The sequence below is a fragment of the Narcine bancroftii genome, chromosome 13 (genome assembly GCF_036971445.1).
Source record: "Narcine bancroftii isolate sNarBan1 chromosome 13, sNarBan1.hap1, whole genome shotgun sequence".
NCBI classification, from domain to species: domain Eukaryota; kingdom Metazoa; phylum Chordata; class Chondrichthyes; order Torpediniformes; family Narcinidae; genus Narcine; species Narcine bancroftii.
In genome coordinates, this window is record NC_091481.1 from 85,243,594 (window position 1) to 85,264,206 (window position 20,613).

At 43.9% G+C, this 20,613-nt stretch overlaps 1 protein-coding gene across 1 annotated transcript in view; it reads right to left on the reverse strand.

Moving 5' to 3' along the window:
- The window catches only part of itpkca (inositol-trisphosphate 3-kinase Ca), a 52,000-nt gene that overhangs the window by 9,817 nt on the left and 21,570 nt on the right, over window positions 1-20,613 (reverse strand). Inside the window, exons 2-4 of the mRNA XM_069907684.1 lie at window positions 4,941-5,040; window positions 2,279-2,495; window positions 1,071-1,275 (exon numbers count right to left, since the gene is read on the reverse strand). Of these exons, the coding sequence (XP_069763785.1) occupies window positions 1,071-1,275; window positions 2,279-2,495; window positions 4,941-5,040 (522 nt within the window). The remainder of the gene's footprint in view (window positions 1-1,070; window positions 1,276-2,278; window positions 2,496-4,940; window positions 5,041-20,613) is intronic.

Below are 20,613 nucleotides of genomic sequence, written 5' to 3' on the forward strand. Positions count from 1 at the left end.
TGCGCCCTCCAATAACAAGGATGTAATCCTTCTTATTATCCCCTTCCTGCCTCAGTAACCTCCCCCGAGCTGTTCAGTGACCATAGCAACCCCAAGCTCATTTCTGGGTTCCATGAAAGAAAGGATGTTTCGAGGAGTGCAGGGAAGCTTTATGAATATGCTTGGAAATCCCCAGGCTCACCAGGACATGTTTATGTTGCTCAATACACCAAGTTCACTGAAAAGTTTATTAAACTACAGTGCAACACCTATAAAAAGGTGAATTAAAAGTGTGTGGGGTATTCATGGTAGTTCAGAATCAAAGTCCTAAGAGAGATAAACATCAGAGTTTTACTGTACAAGATTAAAGTACAAGAAGAAATCTCACATTGTATTTCCCTGGAATTTGAGGTTGTGGGGCATTTTGACATTTCCAAGGTAAATTGGAGTCATGAAAAATTATGCCCCTGGTTAGGAAATCCTGGAGGGTTGGGTGACAAAACGTAAAATTCAGATGCAGGGCCATTCTCCTTTAGGACTCAGCGCAAAGTTTGTGGGCCGGCCCCCTTCCCTGTGAAGCAGCCGTTTAGTTGGTTTCTTCTCTACTTCTCCCCTACTGACTACATTAAAAAATATTTTACAATTTCAGTCTGTGGCACCCTTTTAAATGTACTGAGGCCCAGGGTGGGGGGAGAGGGGTAGGGCCTCATTAAGAACAGCTGCTGTCGAGGATTACGATGAGAAATCTATAGGCCTCAAGGTGTTTGGAATTCTGAACACTCTTCTCTTTTAGTGAGGCACGATTGGCGTAGCGGTTTGCGCAACACTATTACAGCGCCAACAGTTGGTACGTTCTCCCCGAATCTGGTTGTAGGTTATCTTGGGTGTAATTGGGCAGCATGGGTGTAAATGGCTGGAATTGGCTTCTTCATGCTTTAAAAGGCAACTGATGTCAATTTTAAAATCTACAACACAGGGTTTTTGTTATGAAAGTATTTTGGGAAAGACAATGGTTGGGATTCAGAACCCTCATGAAACCACAGGACTAAAAGCCTATCAGGTTCATGTGGGCTGTCATTCTCTCCACTTACCCTGATGCCCTCGATCCTGAACCCTAGCGTTGCAGTCGAGCTAAGCGTCTCCCTCCATTGCATGTAACGTGGCTTCAAGACGGCCTTCAGCTCGTGTTCCTCCTTCGTGGGTGCATTTGGATCCACAGCTATCATCTTCTCGTACATGTCTTTCCGTAGTTTGGGCTTCTCACGAGCTTTAGTCAACTCCTCCTCCAGGTAGGTCCTTCAAAAGGAAATTTGTAGACTAGTGAGAAAAGCATCAAGGATGAAGCCAACACTGCAAACATTCTCACCCCTCCCCTTCCCCCCCAATCCTTTTTGGTTCCACATCCTTCACTACCAACACCCCACTGGATTCTTGCAAGCACTCCTCCCCTCCATAGATGCTGTCTCACCCATGGAGTTCCTCCAGCAGTTTGTATTTCCTCCCCCCACCTTACCTCTATGTCCTTGATCCAACTATTTCTCATCTCTACCCTACACTCTTCATTCAATTTTCCAAGATCTAACATGGGACATAAAATTATTCCTGACACATCTTGCAACAGTTTTGGATACATAAATACAGGTCATTGTTGGAGTCAGGAAAAAAACTGGCTCAGTTCAGATTTATTGTGGACAAGGCAGAATTACCACTTATTGGTAGTGCAAAAAAAACTGTACATAGTGTACACATGTAAACAAACTGATTGTGCAATACAAATGAGGAAAAAAAAGATCAAGCGCAGGAGTCCTTAAATGAGTCCATGATTGAGTTTTGTCGTTGAGGAGTCTGATGGTGGAGGGGGAGCAGCTGTTCCTGAACCTGCTGGTACGCGTCTTGTGGTCCCGATACCTCTCTCCTGATGGCAGCAGCGAGAACAGAGCGTGTGCTGGGTGGTGTGGATCCTTGATGATCGCTGCTGCTGCTCTCTGACAGCAACGTTCACTGTGGATGTTCTCAATGGTGGGGAGGGTTTTATCTGTGACATCCACTATCTTTTGCAGGGCTTTCCGGTCAGGGGTATTGGTGTCCCCGTAACAGACCACGATGCAGCCGGTCAGCACACGAGTAGAAATTTGCCAGGGTTTCCGGATGTCACGCCAAACCTCCGCAAACTCGTTGCAACAACAGGTTCATTTAGATCATCAGTAAGAAGCAATAGACAAAGGGTGGCACAGTGAACAATTTCCACTCATTCTGCAACTCCATTCCCTTAGCCAATTAATTACATTCTTCCACACACCTTACTCCCATCTTACAGTCCATGATGGAGGGAGAGTCAAACTCTGACAACAAGTCATCCATCTGATTGTAACAATCTCCATCCTTGTCCACCACTCCATAATATCCTGGCACAAAAGGACACAGCAGAGGATCCTTCATCAGGGACTCCAGGCACTGACGTTCACACTCACAATACTTCTTCAGGATCTTGCCATAATCTCCAGCTTTAAAGTTACCTGAAAGAACAAATTCATTAATTTAGCAGCAGGTCCCCTCTTCATTTGAAAAAGTTTCAAAAAACTGCCTCTCCAAACCTATCGCCACTCCTTCCTTGTACAGGTTCTGGGTGAGCGCCACTAAGAGAAACTCAGAAAGGAACAAGTCCATTATCAATCCTGCGCCACACACAAGAATTTCTAAATGCCAATTTAGGACAATTGTGGGTACACTGGAGAGTAGTAACAGCTGCTACAGGACTCCGCTGCTTTCTGCCCAGGAGTGAACAGAACAAAAGAAACAGGAGAAACAATTGAACCTTCAGTCTATTCAGGCTGTTTTCCGGTTCAGAGAGATCACGGCAGATCTTCAATCTTAATAGCCTATCCCCCATATCCTCTATCAAATCTCAGACTGAATGAGCTCAATGACAAAGCCTCCCCAGTCCTGGGGGGGGGGGGGGGGGGGGGGGGGGGGGGAGAAGAGATTTCAAGGACTGATCTCCCAGAGGGAAAAAAATTCCCTCATCTCAGCTTTACTTGGCCTAGGCCTCATTTGAGATCAAGAAGCTTAGAACTGAAGGTCACAATTGTAAGAAATATCCTTCCTATAGCTACCCCTTCATTCCCTCAAAGAACTTTGTGTTGTGATGGAGTAACTGCCCAAAGTTCAGATTTAGTGTCAGAGCACATACGTGACATCACATACAGCCCTGAGATTCTTTTCCTGTGGGCCAGGCCTAAATTTCTACTCATCAGTATTGCCACCTGGACTCAAGAAGAGATAAGCATACACAAGACAGAAATGTAAAGAAAGCATAAACAAAGTGACAATGCAAATATAGGAAAAAAAATATTCAGTCATTATTGTTAAATGAGTCTGCAAGTCTGTTTAGGAGTCTGATAATGGAGGGGTAGCAACTATTCCTGAACCTACTGGTGTGAGTCTCGTGACAACTATACCATTTTCCTGATGGTCGCAGCAGGAATAGAGTGTGTGCTGGGTGATGATCGCTGCGGCTCTCTGATGGCAGTGTTCCCTGTAGATTTTCTCGAAGGTGGGGAGGGTTTTGCCCGTGAGGTCCTGGGCTGCGCCCACTACCTTTGCAGGGTTTTACATTCGGGTGTATTGGGGTGTCCCTGTACCAGACTGTGATACTTGCCACCACACACACACTCTGTAGAAGTTCCCCAGGATTTCTGATGACAAACTCCTGAAGAAGGGTTAATGGATGCTTAATGGGTACAGGACAACTCCTCCGAGATGGTCAGTGCAGGAATTTAAATTTGTTCCACCCAGTGATCACTGGATTGTATACATCTGGTTTCCCTTCCTAAAGTCCACAATCATTCTTTGAAACTCTAGGATGAAGCCTTGCTGACTCAATTTCTTGTATTACAAAACTCTGCACGAGAGAGCACAGATAGCATAACGGATTGGGCAACACGACTACCGTACCAGTGACCAGAGTTCAAATCTGCCATTGCCTGTAAGGAGCTGGTTCGTTCTCCCCGTGACCTATGTAGGTTTTCTCCGGGTGCTCTGGTTTCCTCCCACCCTCTAAAACATACAGGATTGGTAGGTTAATTGGGAGGACAGCATAGGTTTCATTGGATAGAAGGGCTGTATCAAAAAAACTGCCATCCTCGGGAAGAGTTTATGATGGTGGGAGAGACAAAACAGGGTGTTTGCCTGCTTTCTTCCAAGGTAGTCACACACATGAATTAGAAGGTCTTGTCAATTCAACCACCTCTGTCAGCACAGACTGGCTAGTTTTTGTGCCCACCTCCACTACCCGAAGGAACCAGTCAATCACCTGCGCTGGACTCCCCAGTTCTCCAGCTCTACAAAGGTGCCATATGCCCTTTGTTCTCTTGCCATCTTCGAGGGACCCCTTGCTCCACCCTGGACTGAGAAACTTGGACCTGCGCTGGAGAAGCTGCTGGGGAGATAAGGGTACTGTTTAATAGGGGTTGGGAACGCTGATCAGTGTCCCTAGATTAGCACAGAGCCATGTTCGCCCAGAGTCAAGGGATGGCAGGACACAAATGTACTTTTCCCTTGTTTGTATATCTTTTTCCACGCCCATATATTAGCTGTGAGTGTGTTTCATTGCCGCTATTATTTTTCCCAGGTTATCAAACTCATATTGCCAACCAAACACGGTTCCCACACTAAGTAATAAACTGTGTGCGTTTGTTCACCGTTATTCTGGCCTCCCCGTGGTTGTTGTACATACCTTGTGTGCGCACATGTGTGGTGTATAACCTCATTTTCCCCATGGCTTTGCCTCTAGCAAATAAACCAGTCTCCAGATCCTTGCCTTTGAGACCTACCAACAGGTGTAATTTTAAGTTTAAGTTTCAGATCGTCCTATGCCACGGCATATGCAGTATTAGGAGACTAGGTTTCCTCTTATTGCTACCAATCCTTCCACCGACAGAGAATTCCACCATGTGGGTTACCTGCATGACCTGCCAGTTGCACCCAGGGGTAGCGCTTCTTGAAGGAGACCACGAACGGGGACCAATGCACCATAGTTTTCAGCTTCTTCCACGACTTGTTCTGCAAAAAGAAACTCCGATCAACAAAAAGAGACAACATTCTCAGAATCAATCATTTTGCCCCACTATTTAACGATTCTTTCACCAGGAGCATGACTTTTGATCTGGGGAATGGTCAATAGGGGTTTTAGATTTTGGGGGATTTTAGATGGAGTTCCACCAGGCTTTATAACCAGGCCCTTGGGGGGATTTTCTAAGCTGCAAAAAGATAGTGATGCACTAGCTAGATTTATGCCAGTCAGTGTAGTGGTCAGCGCAATGCTGTTACAACACCAGTGACTCGAACCTGGGTTCAAATCCCATGCTGTCTGTAAGGAGTTTGTATGTTCTTCAGGGGGGCTGCAAAGTTAATTGAGTGTAATTGGGCACACAGGCTTGTGGGCCAATAGGGCCTTTACCGTGCTAGAGGTCTAAATTTTAAAAATTAAAAATTGACATTTAGAAAAGTGGAATTCAATCGAGAGTTGCGCTCAAATGGAACTGTCAATAAATTAAAGCCACATTAATGTTGAGCCTCATTCAAGAAAGGCTGCAGGGGAAAGAAAACCTGAAAATGACAAGCCAGCGAGCCAAACATCCATTGTTGGTCAGTTAATAGAGAGTATTCTGAGGGAGAACCTTGGATACTCAGCATGGTTTTGTACTCGAGAGATCACATCTCTCCAAACTGACTGAGTTTTTTCGTAGATCAAGAAGTGTGATGAGGGCAGAGAGAAGGTTCCACATGGTAGGGTACTCTGGAAGGTTAGATCACACGAGATCAAGGTGAGATAGCAGAATGGACAGAAAATTGGCTTCATGGAAGAAAACAGAGGGTGATGGTGTAAGGTTGTTTATCGGAGTGGAGCTCTGTCACCCGTGGTGTCCCAGAGGGTTTGGTGCTGGGCCCATTGCTGTTTGTCATCTACATCAACAACTTAGAGGAAAACGTACATGGCATGAGTAGCAAGTTTGCAGATGACAGCGTCTGAATTGGAGGACAATGAAGGTGGCTCATTTCCTTTAGCAGAGATGGCAAAGTAGAGTCATTGGAGTTGCCAGTGACAGGCAGTTCTCTTAGTTTTACTCATTGATTTCTCTTCCTTAAACTCCAATCCTTATCCTACAGTTCTTCTGTCAGCTTCATCTGTCTAAATGTATGTTTGTTCTACAGTAAACATATTACCAGAGCAATATGCAGAATGAAAATTGAAGGATCTTTCCTTCATAATATTTTTTCCAGCATTATTGTTTTTCATATCATCTCATACATCATATTACACTATACACTGCCAATCGACCCATTAACTCTATGCTGGCTCTCAGCAATTACATGAATCCCCTTCCCCACTTCGTGTATTCCTCTGATCTATTCTCCACCAACATGGGAGGTCACTTACAGCTGCCAATCAACCTACCATTTAACTCCAGAATCTGAGAGGAAATGAGAGGACCAGGGGAAAACCCATATGGTCAGAGGGAGGTGCAAGTTCACACAGACCGTGGCCAGCGTCAGGATGAAACCTGTGGAGCAGTAGCATGTGTGATGCCGGTTTCCGTTATGAAAACTCCAACCACTCTCTCCAAAAAAAAAAATTTGTGGACCATCAAGCTCTTCAACCCTGCCCTGCCATTTAATAGGATTGTGGTTAATCGAAAAATAAACTGACGTGTTTGTCATGCTCAACATTTAGGCTGGTTGTTGTTCAATATTCTCAACCAGGACTAAAACTGATTTATCTTTATTTTGAATCATCTTAAACCCACTTACTTGGAATTCAAAATTAAGTTCACAATTGAATCTGGTGGTGCATTATCTTATTCTCACAAATCTTCCTTACAAGGCAGTGGGGGGGGGGGAGGGGGGGAAGGGGTGAAGACCATAGGGTCTTAATATGTTGGCTGCTTTCCAGGCAGTCAAAGTCATAAGCCCCTTTCGCACTTGCAAGTGATCCCAGGAATTAATCACCAATCGGGCTTTAAAGTGCCAAGCGTGAAAGTAAACACCAGCTCAACTCTGGCGTCAAACGGCGTCTTCTCACACCGGGGATTGGCAGCCTCAACCCCTAGTACAATCCCTGGTATCTGCTGACACCAGCGTTGCAATCAGGCAAGTGTGAAACAGGCAGTTGCATTGTGGGATTGAAATGACCCAAGTTTTTGCACGAGTGCAGGAACGTAAAGGAAGATTAAAATGAAGGTAAAAACTTTGCAGTGGGAAGTCACAGCGGGAGAGAGGCAATAAATAGCAATAGTGGACAATTTTTAAACAGCGCGGGAAAGACCGTAGTGCTATAGTGTACAATTTATAAAGACTGTGGGGAAAAGCCATGGTGGATTTGACTTCCCACAATGCCATGCAGCAGAGAAACCCCTCCATGAATGCTCTGTGCATACAGCCCTTTCTCAACCGCATGGAATTCTGGGAGGGGAGGGCAGGCCTTCCATCACTTTTTGCCATGGTCTTTATAAATTGTACGCTATAGCTCTACGGTCTTTCCCACCCTGTTTAAAAATTGTCCATTCTTGCTGATTCTTGCTCACACTTTCCCATGATCCCTTATAAAGGGTTATATAGGTCGACACAACAACAACAGGGGCTGAAGGGCTCATACAGTGCTGTACATAAAGCTTAATTATGTAATAATTAGGCATGATTAATTTTGTTCAAATTCAAATACAAGATCGTAATACACTGATCAGGATTGAGGGCAGGTCCCCCATCACTTGATGCCTTTTATCACGTCACCATCAAAGTGCTCCTCAAAGGCGAATCTCTCAGACCGACAATCAAATCACAAGTGTTAGGGGGTAAAGCGACACCACGTATCAATCTCAAAAAGACCAGACCGTCATTGGTACCTGTCCTATTACTTTTGGGAACCCCCTTTATATATGCATTTTTACCATTTTATCTTTGTCTTGGGAAAAGGCTTGGACCATGTCGACTAACCATTTCTACCCATGGATGCTGACTGATCTGTTGAGAACCTCCCAGCAATTCTCCACCAGTCAAGATCTGGTCATAACACAGTTAACGTATCGTCTTCACATTGAATGCACAAATATGGTTACTGGTAACCAAAACATCAGTAATTATGGAACTGAACGAACGACACCCACAGTGACGCAACTGAAAGGAGACGAAGGTAAAATAAAAATTGAATGACACAGCACGTGAGAGCAATATCCAGCCACTCTTCAATTGGGCCCTCTCCATTCAGGTGCAGTTAAAATATCCATTACAAATATCCTCACCGGGGAGGGAGAGAAGGATTAGGTTTTAAATGTGTGTGTGTGTGTGTGTGTGTGTGTGTGTGTGTGTGTGTGTGTGTGGAGAGAGAGAGAGAGAGAAAGAAAACACACACATATATATATAAAAAAACACACATACACATATACATAAAAAAAACACACATACACATACTCATTGATTCCCATTTTTCCAAGGAACTTAAGCTCAAGTTTAAGTGGCACATTTTCCAGTACAAGTTTGTCACAAAACACCTAAGCACAGTGACAGGTTCTATTCCAGTCTTATATTCTCAATATTAACTTTCTCCAAACAAAGGCAAACGAAAAATAATGCATCTTACTAACTTCTGCTTTCTGCTAATAAACAAAATAACACGAAAGATGCTCTGTTGCATAACATAGTAAAGAACCAGCAACACGGATGTTAATGACATGAACCATAGCGGCCCTTTTGAATACCAAGTATTCCTGTTCCAAAGGCAAGGTGAAAACATATACCATGAAGTTGCTATTCACAGTAAATCAAATGCAATTCCAGGAAGACCAAGAAGGATAAACTCAGAATATGATTAAAAGTTTAAAAAACAGAACTCAGAGAACTTTACCAAAGCGGTCACTGGCACCAGAAGCATCTCCAAGTAAATACTGCAATTGTAAAGTCTTGGCTTTATTCTAGGACTTAAAACGTCACTCAGACACTCCCCTGCGAGATACCACACTGACGCCCACAGTGATTAATGAATGATGGAATGCAACCTTGACCAAGTTCTTTATTTTTACTCAAGCTCTTTTCCGACTGAGCTTCAAACTTCAATAATTGATTCGAACATTTTGCTGCAATCTTAACTCCATCCAGACTGATACAGCACAAGAATGACTCAAGCGGTCTAGCATTTCATGCAATCCGGACCCAAACATAGCTGCTTTCTCTCCTCCGGTAGAATGCTAGAGGCTAGCTGCTAACATTGCACCCTTGAGACAATTAGTCAGAAATGTTCAACAGTACCGAGGCACTGAGAGCACAGCGGTCAGCGCAACACTACTACAGTACCAGCGACCCAGCTTCAAATCCACTACCGTGAGGCGCCTGTACGCTCTCCCCGTGGATTTCGCCCAGGTGCTCCGGTTTCCTCCCATGTTCCAAAGACAAACAGGGTTAGAGGTTAATTGGCCACAGGGGTGTAGTTGGGCGGGATGGGGTCATGGGCCAGAAGGCCCTGTGTATCTAAATTAAATAAAATCCTTCCCTAACCACCCCATGACTAAGATAAACTTCATTGTGTGACAACATTGCATTTGTCAGTACATTACAGGTTGCATAAATACAACCAAAAACGGAGCTGGTCAATACACCCAGACAAACAAAATGCTTAATTCTGACTCATCTCAATGAACTTTCTTGATTTAAATCATGAGACTATGATCGCTTTATGATGTTATTTATAGATCCCAACTCTATGGAGTTGGTATCTCACTTATTCAGACTTAAGTCATTGCTAGTTTTTGCTGCATCACTGAGAGGAAGAATTTTTTTTTAAATTTAGACATACAGCTCAGTAACAGGCCATTTCGGCCCACAAGCCTGTGCCGCCCAATTGACCTACAACCCCTTGTGCATTTTGGACGGTGGGAGGAAATGGGAGCCCTCGGTGGAAACCCACAGGAAGAACATACAAACTATTTAAAGACAGTGCTGGATTCAAAACCAAGGCCAAAATGGCCTTGTTACTGTCTAGGTCTTAAAAAAAAATACACATGGCCGGGTTAATGGGCAGGTACTCCAAGTGGTAGGACAGAGTATTATGCAGGGACCTGTTTTCAGGCTGCGTCTCTACCAGGTTAATGAACATTTAAGTTTGCCATTTACACCAACAACACTAGAATCATACAGAACCAGATTCGACACATGAAGCAAATGGAATGCTAAATAAACTACAGACAAGGCAACATCCATTGGTGGAAATGGTTAGCACAACGCTGTTACAGCATCAGCGACCCATGTTCGAATCCGGCGCTGTCTGTCAGGAGTTTGTACATTCTTACCCAGATTGTGTGGGCTTCCTCCCACCTTCCAGTAAAGTACAAGGTTAATTAGGGGGTTACATGCCAGTGGGCCGGAATGGCCCATGACCGTGCTGGGTCTTTATAAACACATTTCTAGCCCCAACGTGCCAATGCTGGGTGGCCCATCCAGCAGCTTATTGTTTGCTCAAGATCGCAGCATGTGGAGGTTCATTTGATACAATTCATTTTGCATTAAAAATTGGAAAGAACTCTCTCAAATTAATGAGTCAATGGGATGTGGGGAGCACCGTGCTCCAGACTCACAGTTCCAGTGACTTGGATCGGATTCTGACCTTGCGTACTGTCTGTGCGGAGTTTACATTTCCTCACAGTGACCACATTTCCTCTGGCTCTCCCATTTCCTCTCACATTCCATCTCCCTTCAACATCAACTACAAGGGTAAAACAAACGCAACAAAATATGGTGTATTTTAGGTGCATATATACATTTATTGGGATAGAAAAATCTCCACCAGATTAGTATTTTTCCTACTCAAGTCACAACAGCAAAATTTGCACTCAAGTCAAATGAGCTGAATCAGAACGGATTCTGAGATTTCTTGTTTTACAGAGAGTACATTCCATCTTGCTAAAAAGTTTTAATCCTTCGATTACAGATGCACAAAGCGCATGTTGCACACCATTCTCATTGTTTAAGCAACAATAGGAGCAATTAAACAGCTAAACAATAATAAGGAGGCAAGCAGTCCTATATTTTTTTTTTAAAACACACCATAGAACAGGCCATCCCACAAAACTCAACCATGCTAACAGTACAGGCCCTTCAGCCCTTGATGTTGGGCCAACCCATATATTCCTTAAAAAAAAAGCACCAAACCCTACCTCATATAACCTTCCATTTTTTTTCCATCCATGTATCTGTATAAAGAGTCACTTAAATGCCCCTAATGTTCCATCCCCGGCAAGGCATTCCAGGCACCCATAACTGTGTAAAAAGACTTAGCCCTGATGTTTCCTCCCTTCACTTTGTACAAATGTCCTCTGGTGTTTGCTATTCCTGCCCTGGGAAAAAGGCGCTGGCCGTCCACTCTAGCTCTGCCTCTCATAAACTTATAGACTATCAAGTCTCCTCTCATTCTTTTTAGCTCCAAAGAGAAAAGTCTCAGCTCTGCTAACCTTGCTCATAAGACTTGTTTTCCAATCCAGGCAACATCCTGGTCAATCTCCTCTGCACCCTCTCCACAACTTCCATATCATTTCTAAAACGAGCTGACCAAAACTGAATACAATTCTTTAAGTATGGTCTTACCAGAGATTTGTAGAGTTGCCACATGACCTTTTGAACTCAATCCCCCTGTTAATGAAGCCCAGCATTCAGTAGGCCTCAACTATCCTACCAACCTGCGCAGTGACCTTAAGGGATGTATAGATTTGGATGCCAAGGTCCCCCTGAAGTAACTGACCATCAACCCTGTACTCAGCCTTCTGGTTTGTCCATCCAAAATGCATCACCTCACACTTATCCATACATCGTCAGTCCACATGTCTTTTGAACGTAATACTTCTTCAGCATCCTCTGGAAGCTCTCTCCAGATATGGACCTACCGTATCAGGCCCCTCTCAAATCTCTCTCCACCCCTTCCAAAATCTCTGTTCTCCTGTTCTACAATTATCTGCCCTGGGAAAAAGACAATGTTCATATTATCCATATCCCTCAAATTGCACACCTCTGCAAGGTCACTCCTCAGTTTCTTAGATCCTAGGGAATAAAAACTCAGCCTTATCCAATCTCTCGCTCCAATTCAAGCCATCCACTCCCAGAAATTTCCTGGTGAATCACTATTGCAACCTTTCCAACTTAAATGACAGCTGATTGACTAGACTGACATACTTTGTGGTCTTACAAAGTGTACAGCTGCATCAGGTCCCAACTTCTGCCCTCAATACCTTGTCCAATGAAGACAAATGCCTTCACCATCCTGTCCAACCGAGTCATTGCTTTCAGTAAAATGGCTTATCAAAGAGCAATACCTCATACTTGTTGGGGTTCAAATCCATTTGGCACTCCTTGATTCACTTTCCAAACTAGGTCCCATTATCAACTTAGATATCCTTCTTCACTTTGCCAGCAGTTTTTGCTGTCATCTCCAAATTTACTAACCACATTAACTACAGTGCCAACCAGACTGTTAACACAAATAACCTACCCCTGCAGCACACCACTGGCCACAAGCCTACAATAAAAACAAACACGCATTACTACCCTCTAAATCCTTTCTTCAGCCAGTTGTAATCCAATTTGCCAGCTCAACATCAATCACTTGTGATCTCACCCTCCAGACTCCCCTACCATGCAGGACCTTGTCCATATGGACTTTAGAATGGCTTTTGGCAAATTACACCACCATCTCCTCATTAGTGTTGACAATTGTGAAAGAATTACTTGCCATTAGGAGATTTTAAATTTAAATTTAGACATGTAGCACAGTAACAGGCCCTTCTGGCCCATGCTGCTCAATTACATCCAATTCACCTACAACCCCCGGATGCTTCGAAGGGTGGGAGGAAATCTGAGCACTTGGAAGAAACCCACGGAGACACAGAAAGAACGTACAAACTCCTTACAGACATTGCACTATCCGAACCCAGGTCACTGGCGTTGTAACAGTTTTGCACTAATCAGAACGTGAACTGTTCTGCTTCCAACCGCTATGCTATTCTGTCTACAATATTTAAGATAGTTACCCAAATAAATTTTAGGTAACGATGGACCTAGGGGTACAAGTGTGCAATCCCTTGTAAATGGCCACACAAGGATAGGTTGACGAAGGTGGCATTTAGCACACTAGCCTTTGGTCAAGGCAGAGAATACAAGAGTTGGGACGTTGTGTTACAGCTATAGAAGACATTGATGAGACCACCCTGTAGCAACACAAAAGATGGCATCATGCTGGAAAGATGCAGAAAGGATTCAACGGATTTTGCTGAGACTCAACAAGTGGAATTATTACAAGGCTAAAGCAGTTTTCTCGGGAGCACAGGCAGTGGGAATACAAAATGAAGACTATAAATAAGGTGAATGGTCACAGTCTTTTTCTCAGTGTAGGGAAGTCTAAATCAGATGAAGATGTGGGGGGGGGGGGGGGGGGTGGTGGGCAGAGAGAGAGATTAAAATATTCAAAGAGAAACCGGAGGAGCACACACATAAAATGAAGGGACAGAACTGAGGTCTGTGGATGAGTGGGAGGCTCTGTGGTCCCTTCAAGAGGAAACTGAATAAACAAAGGGAGAGCGATTTTCAAGGCGAGAGATAAAGGTTTAAGGGCAGAACACACGATGTTGATTTGGGAGAAATACTCACCAGGACATTAGCGTGCTCCACTACTCTTCTAGAGAAAGGGCCAAAAGACACTACAGCCAACCAACATTCCCTCTCATTTTTAGCAGTCAGTGCGCAAAAATCGTTAAGTTGTGCAAATTTTTTTCCCCCCCAGGACAAAAGTCTGTGCGCACCGACGGCTTGTGCAGATGGAAACTTGAAATTCTTTCAAGGTAACCTCTCTCTCATGGCGAATAAAATTGTATTGGCATGTTTTAATAAAACAAGTAGGATTTTGCACTCAATAAGTATAATTATTCATGACTAAATTATGGAACAAGCCTTTGTGCGCTGTGCATGTGCACAGCTTAGAGGGAACAGTGCCTTCAACAGCACACATCTCCCTCAACAGCACTTGTACCCACAACCTCCTGATTCAGAACAAGCGTGCAAAGAAGCCTTGCTCTTATTCCACAATATGCCCATTCTTTTGGTAACAGGATCTTAACCACTAATTCACTAAAAAATCTTGTCCTTAAAATACCATTTCATCCTGCAGCACTCCAAATACTTCAGATAACAATGAAGGGAAGATGAACAAAAAAAAAACACAAAACAAATGGCAGCACAGTATCTTCCTGGAAATAAAAAAAAACAGGGCTGGCCAAACACGTGGTAAAATTCCCTTATATAGAAATGTCTACATCAGAGAGACTGGGTGTAGACTTCACTCAGCACCTTCACTCTGTCCGCATCAGTGACAGGGATCTCCCAGCGGCCAACCATTTCAATACCACACCCCACTTCCCACATCTCTCCATGGCCTTGTGTCCTATCCCACCACGACCACCCTTAAATTGGAGGAACACAATTTTCCATCTGGGTGCTCTGCAACTGGATGGTTTTAACATCAACTTCCACGAACGAGCCTATGCTCCTTTCTCCCTCCTTCCCCTTTGTCTCCTGTCCTCCAGCTCTCCACCCACTTCCCTCTCCATTTACAGAGCCATCCACCCTCCCCCTGTTTCCTGGTGTACCCTCCCTCCCTTATCCACCTATTAACTCCTGCCTATGAACCACACTCATCCCCCTGCCCCTCCCACAATCTTATTTGGGTGTCTGCCTACATTTTGCTCGTCCCTTGATGAGGGGCTCAAGCCTGAAAAAGTCAGTTCTGTTTCTTCATCTTTGCTATATAAAATACACCGTTTGACCTGCTGAGTTTCTCCAGCTTCATGTTTTTACTACAATCACGATGTCTGCAGACTTTTGGAAATAGGCACGCACCATATATGGAGAATGAAACTGAGTGAATAAATCTCTCTCCCCAACATGCGAGGTATTTCCAGAATTTTTTTTTATTTCACACTTCCAACTTCTCCAGCTTTTTGCTTTCCAGTTACCATCCTTGTATAATGCACATTCCTGTTCCATTGACTTTTTGTTTAAAACTAGGAGCTAATTAGGAGGGAAAGCCAATGGCCAAACCACTGCACCATCTATTCTACCCAGGGAGGAGGTAGGGTGACACCCAAAACCCTAGGCTCTTTCATGTGGAATATGTGAATCAATGAGTTTCCAACCCAGACATAAAATAATCTAATGAGCTGCTTATCGAAGGCAGTGAGTCAAAATACTCTGGAAAAGGTTTCTACATAGCTCTAAAAGCACGTTAGAGGAGGAGAAAAAAAGAAAATCTAACTGCAAAGAAACCACACAGACAAAGCCATGAAAATTAGAGTCATTGACATTCAAGTTAATCTACAATCTGATGAATTAGAACCATTTGTTTTCCAAAGTGCAAAATGCTGCCCGTCAGCATTTTGTGCTCTTAGACCTTTGGTACATTTAGTCTCCAACTAAACATGGATTATAAAATTTTTATGCCATTTGACTCATTGTAACCTCAGATAGTTATCCAAGCTGTTCCACTTTCCCACCCATAACCCTGCAAAACTAGGAGAAACTAACATCCGAGATGAGACAGTATCTACTCGTGCAATACTGGAGTTTTTAAAGACCAATTGTTTGGCTCAAATTTGGTGGGTCAACTTTTACTCGGGTCATACTTTTGACCGTGGTAAGTACCTGCATCACTCAAGGTGTTGGGAGGTTGGAGGGCCGGCACCGGATGCAAGTCTGCGATTAGGGTGTCAGGGGCTTGGATGGGCCAGATCAGGTAATAAATCAGTGTTTGGAGCATCAAGATCTTGGATGGGCAGGTGGCCAGGGTCTAGGAGAGAGTCTGTGGCCAGGGTGTCAGGAGCTCTGTTGGGCGGGTGGCTAGTGTGAGGGTTCAACGTCGGGGCTTCAGGAGCTCGGAGGAGCAGGTGGTTGAGGCCAAAAATAAGAGGGGGGGGGCGTCAACTTCTACATGGGTCAAACAGAAAACATGAATTTGGGGCCAAAAAGGGAAGGGAGGGGGTTGACTATTGCATGGGATCAACTATTACATGAGTGTATATACTATATAGGTTATACCTCTCTTATCCGACGCTCTGTGGTCCAGCATGTTGGAATCTGCCATCATTAATACAAACTCCTTGCAGACAGCGCGGGACTCGAACCCTGGTCCCGATCACTGGCGGTGCAAAGGCGTTGTGCTAACTGTTACACTAACCATGCCGCCCCACATCATTATTTCCTGTTTTAACCTTTGATTGGTTTATATAGGGGTCCATTTCTATTTTTGTCATTTTCTGGGGTCCGGCAATGACCAGGTCCCAACATCACCAGATTAAAGAGGTATAACCAGTAGTTATTTTTACAATGTGGGAAATGCCACACACAAATGGAGCACAAAAGGCTGCCACCAAGAGCAACATGATGTTTTGTGATGTTAGTGGGATAGGTGTTGGCTGCAAGTGGAAGAGTTGCCCTAGTATTATTTTTCAAAACTGTTATTCCATCTTCCCTGTGCATCCAAGAGGATAATTGGGGTGTTGGGTTAACATGTCATCCCAAATAAGGCCAAGGACTGAATCAGGACCCAGAGTTTGACCTGAGTTATACCCACTTTCTACAGGATGTTTACAAATTCACACAAATTAAAGAAGTGAAAGACATTTATCTGCATCGGTTGTTTCAGGTTTGGATCAGTTCTCCTCCAAATAAAAAGTTCTGCTCTGTTGCAATTTTATCAGAACTGACGAGGTAACTGCATCCCAGGGTTTCAACGAAGCCGCCTCCTGATCAACTTCTCCTGACTTACACAGGAATTAATGAAAAGAAGCAAGACTGGCTGAACTCCGCCCCCCCCCCTCCCCCTCCCCCCACCCCCTCACTGAATCAGGAACACAGACTGAGGTCAACTTGAGACTGCGACTCAAACAGCAAATGGCAACATCGATATCCACAATTCTTTACTTCCACGCACAAACACGGGGCTCACAAACTATCAATTATCTCTGTTGTTGGCTGATAAAGACCACTCCTTTCTCCCCCACCCCTCTGGCTCATTCCAAAGCAGATATACATTGGAAATTTTCAAAAACTCCAACGACCCAGACACAAGCCTGATGAAACCTTACTCTAGAATTATCCACTCTTTTAAGGCTGCCTCACTCAGCCCCTCTTTTTGGAAATTTGAGATCAGTATCAGCCTTTGTATTGTTAAAGCTGTTAAACATCAAGCCTACCATTGTTCCAACGCTGGGTTGCAATGAGAACCGAGCTGGAAACTAAAAGCAGAGCGACTCCCAGTAACCCTCTTTGCCTCGGGGTAAAACAGAACAAGCCCTCAGTCACAAGTCACAAACATGCAGGCAAACCCGAGAGACCTTCACTGATCCAAGACTGGCAATAAAGAGCTGCTTTCAGAAAGATTCCAACATTCCACCAAGCAAAGAGAAGCAGCCTTCCAGCTCCTCCTTTCCAATCAAAGGCCACTTTCTTCATAAAATGAGTTTCACCACTGATAGTGGAACACGAGTTGAAAACAAAAGTCTAGTTGAAACAGCAGCTTAAAATTTCAATACTCAAGAACTCTGTGGACTTGCACTTGCCACATATTGAAAATATATCGAATCCAAATAAAACTTAGGACTGAAAACACTGGTCTTGGATTTAAACTCCCTTGCCACCGAATTCAACGTTCTTGTTAGTGACCAAAGTTGAACCAGACTTCTCTCCGACTCCTGAACCTGTTTATCAGTGCCATCAGTTAAGTCCGCCCACCTCTACATTCAACTTGAATTTTTGCCCAAGTTCACCTGCTGCAGAAGCCTTTTAAGGCAGTTCCTACCTCCAGAACCAACTACTCCAGTTCCCTCCTGATCAGCCTTTCTCAGTATAGCTTTGCAGTTTGTCTGACAATCATTCTTCACCCCTTGTACTCACTCAGCTCCTGATTAAAAATACTAAGTTTTAAAATTCTTAGCTATATGCATGTTTTAAAGACTCCTTAGGCTCGTCTTTCATTTCTAATCTCCTTGAACTATTTAAGATATCGGCAGTGCTCTTAGTCTTAGCTCAAGAAAATATCCTGTCTTGGGAAATCAGGCTTTTTTTTTGCCTGCTAACAACCCAAGCTCTAGAATTTCTTCCTTAAACATCTGTGTATGTCTTCCTTCCTCAAATACTGCCTTAGCACCCCTGTTTTGCCCTTTTTAGTCATCAGCCTTGCTATTTCCACATGAAGCTGAGTGCAACACTATTACAGCGCCAGCGACCTGGGTTAAAATCCAACTCCGCCTGCAAGGATTGTGTACGTTCTTGCCGTGGCTGCATGGGTTTGCTTCCACCCTTCAAACTGTACGGGGTGGGGGAGGAATTGGGTTATTTGGGCAGCACGGACTCCTGGGCCAAAAGGGCCTGTTATCTTGCTACATGTATAACTTAAATAGATTTTGTTTTGACAGGGAGCTTGTGAAGTATTTTCACTTGCAGAAAATAAATGTTAGTTGTTCAACTTTCTCGTTTCACACAGGTCCTGTTAATTTTCACATCGTTCTCTTGATATCTCTCAACCTCCTCTGCTGTTCCAATGCTCAATTAAAACTTAAACATCAGCTCCTGTTTCAATTGGGAACTTTGCAGTTTTTAAGACTCTGAATTCACCCATATACAGGTGTTCCTCAACTTACAATGGGGTTACAATCTGGCAAACCCATCGTAAGTCGAAAAAGAATACCTCACCTACCATTTTTTAATAATTATATTTTGAATACCTTTATTCTACACTGAAAAAACCCATTAATGTACCCAGCTGAAAGCACACCAAGCATGAAGAAGGGTTGAAGCATTGAACTAAAATAAACTGCAGGACGCGAGAGAGCAGCATACCGCATATTGCAAGCACGGGAACAGATCAGAATTTGAAATTGAAAGTATGGATTTGAACCATTGCAAATAGCAGAGCATTTGTACATCATAACGCTGACCTCAGATTCACTTGGATTAATGTGCACAATCTCTTGCTTTTGACTGAGCCATTATGATCTTTCTTTATTTTACACCTCTCCTTTTATGATTTAGTCTCTCTTGCCTTTCACACATTAGAATTAGGGGGAAATGTAGCCTCAAGGTTCAAGGGAGCCTCATTAGGACAGAGAGGAGGAGGAACTGCTCTCCTCTCCCCACCCCCTCCCTCTCCCCCCCAAAGAGAGTGGTGAAATTTCTGGAATTCTCCACCCAGGAAAGCAGAGGCTTCCTCATTGAATGCATTTAAGAATACATTAAAGATGGATTTCTGCAAAGCAGAGAAATTGAGGGTGACCGGAGTTGGGGGGTGGGGCAGAAAAGGTGAGCAGATAAGAGTTGAGTTCATGGTCACATCAGCCAAGAACTGAATAGTCTAGTCCTGTTCCTTGTTATGCTGCCCTGCCTTCCTCACCCTCACCCCAATCCACTTTCCTTGCTTCTGGTTTCAAAGCAATTCAGTTCTTTCCAGCTTTAGTGAAAAATCACAACCTGAAATATCATCTCTTGTTCTCTCTTCACAGATCCTGCTTGATGGATTTGGTGGACTGAAGAATCTTCATTCAGGTCTCCATCATTTAAAGATGCACAAGAGCAAACGACAAAAATCTGCAGACACGTGGTTGAAGTAAAAACATGACCTGGAGACACTCAGCCTGTCAAACAGTGTCCTTCAAGTAGCAATGATAAAAGATACAGAACTAACGTTTCAGGCTTGAGCCCTTCGTCAAGGTACGAGCAAAACTGTATCCCACTTCTGTCTTTTGGCGGGGAAGTGTGTGAAAAGGGTATGATCCAGTTCTCCATGATCAAAATGGAACTCTTAATCATGCTTTGTTTTGATGTCTTATTCTTTTCCAGACTTGTCCAGTCAGTCTGACTCGGAGAATATTCACAGCCATTTTCTGTTTCTATTGCATTTCATAGATTCCATTTTCTTAATGACTTTATAAATGTTTGTCTCCATTTAAGATGCAGATTATCCATGCAAACAACCTGTCTGTGGGGAGAGCATTGTGCTTTATTAACTTTAAACCGGTTTTTCAATGCCTCTGGTTATTAGCCAGTGCCAAAGAATTATTCACCACTAATTGCATCATATTCAATGCATCTGCGTTCCATTTAACATCATTTCAAACGCAATGTTTGAAACCCTAACCCTAATGTGGTGCAAATGCACCCAACCCTAACCCTGGTACAATGCACCCAACCCTAACCCTGGTACAATGCACCCAACCCTAACCCTGGTACAATGCACCCAACCCTAACCCTGGTACAATGCACCCAACCCTAACCCTGGTACAATGCACCCAACCCTAACCCTGGTACAATGCACCCAACCCTAACCCTGGTACAATGCACCCAACCCTAACCCTGGTACAATGCACCCAACCCTAACCCTGGTACAATGCACCCAACCCTAACCCTGGTACAATGCACCCAACCCTAACCCTGGTACAATGCACCCAACCCTAACCCTGGTACAATGCACCCAACCCTAACCCTGGTACAATGCACCCAACCCTAACCCTGGTACAATGCACCCAACCCTAACCCTGGTACAATGCACCCAACCCT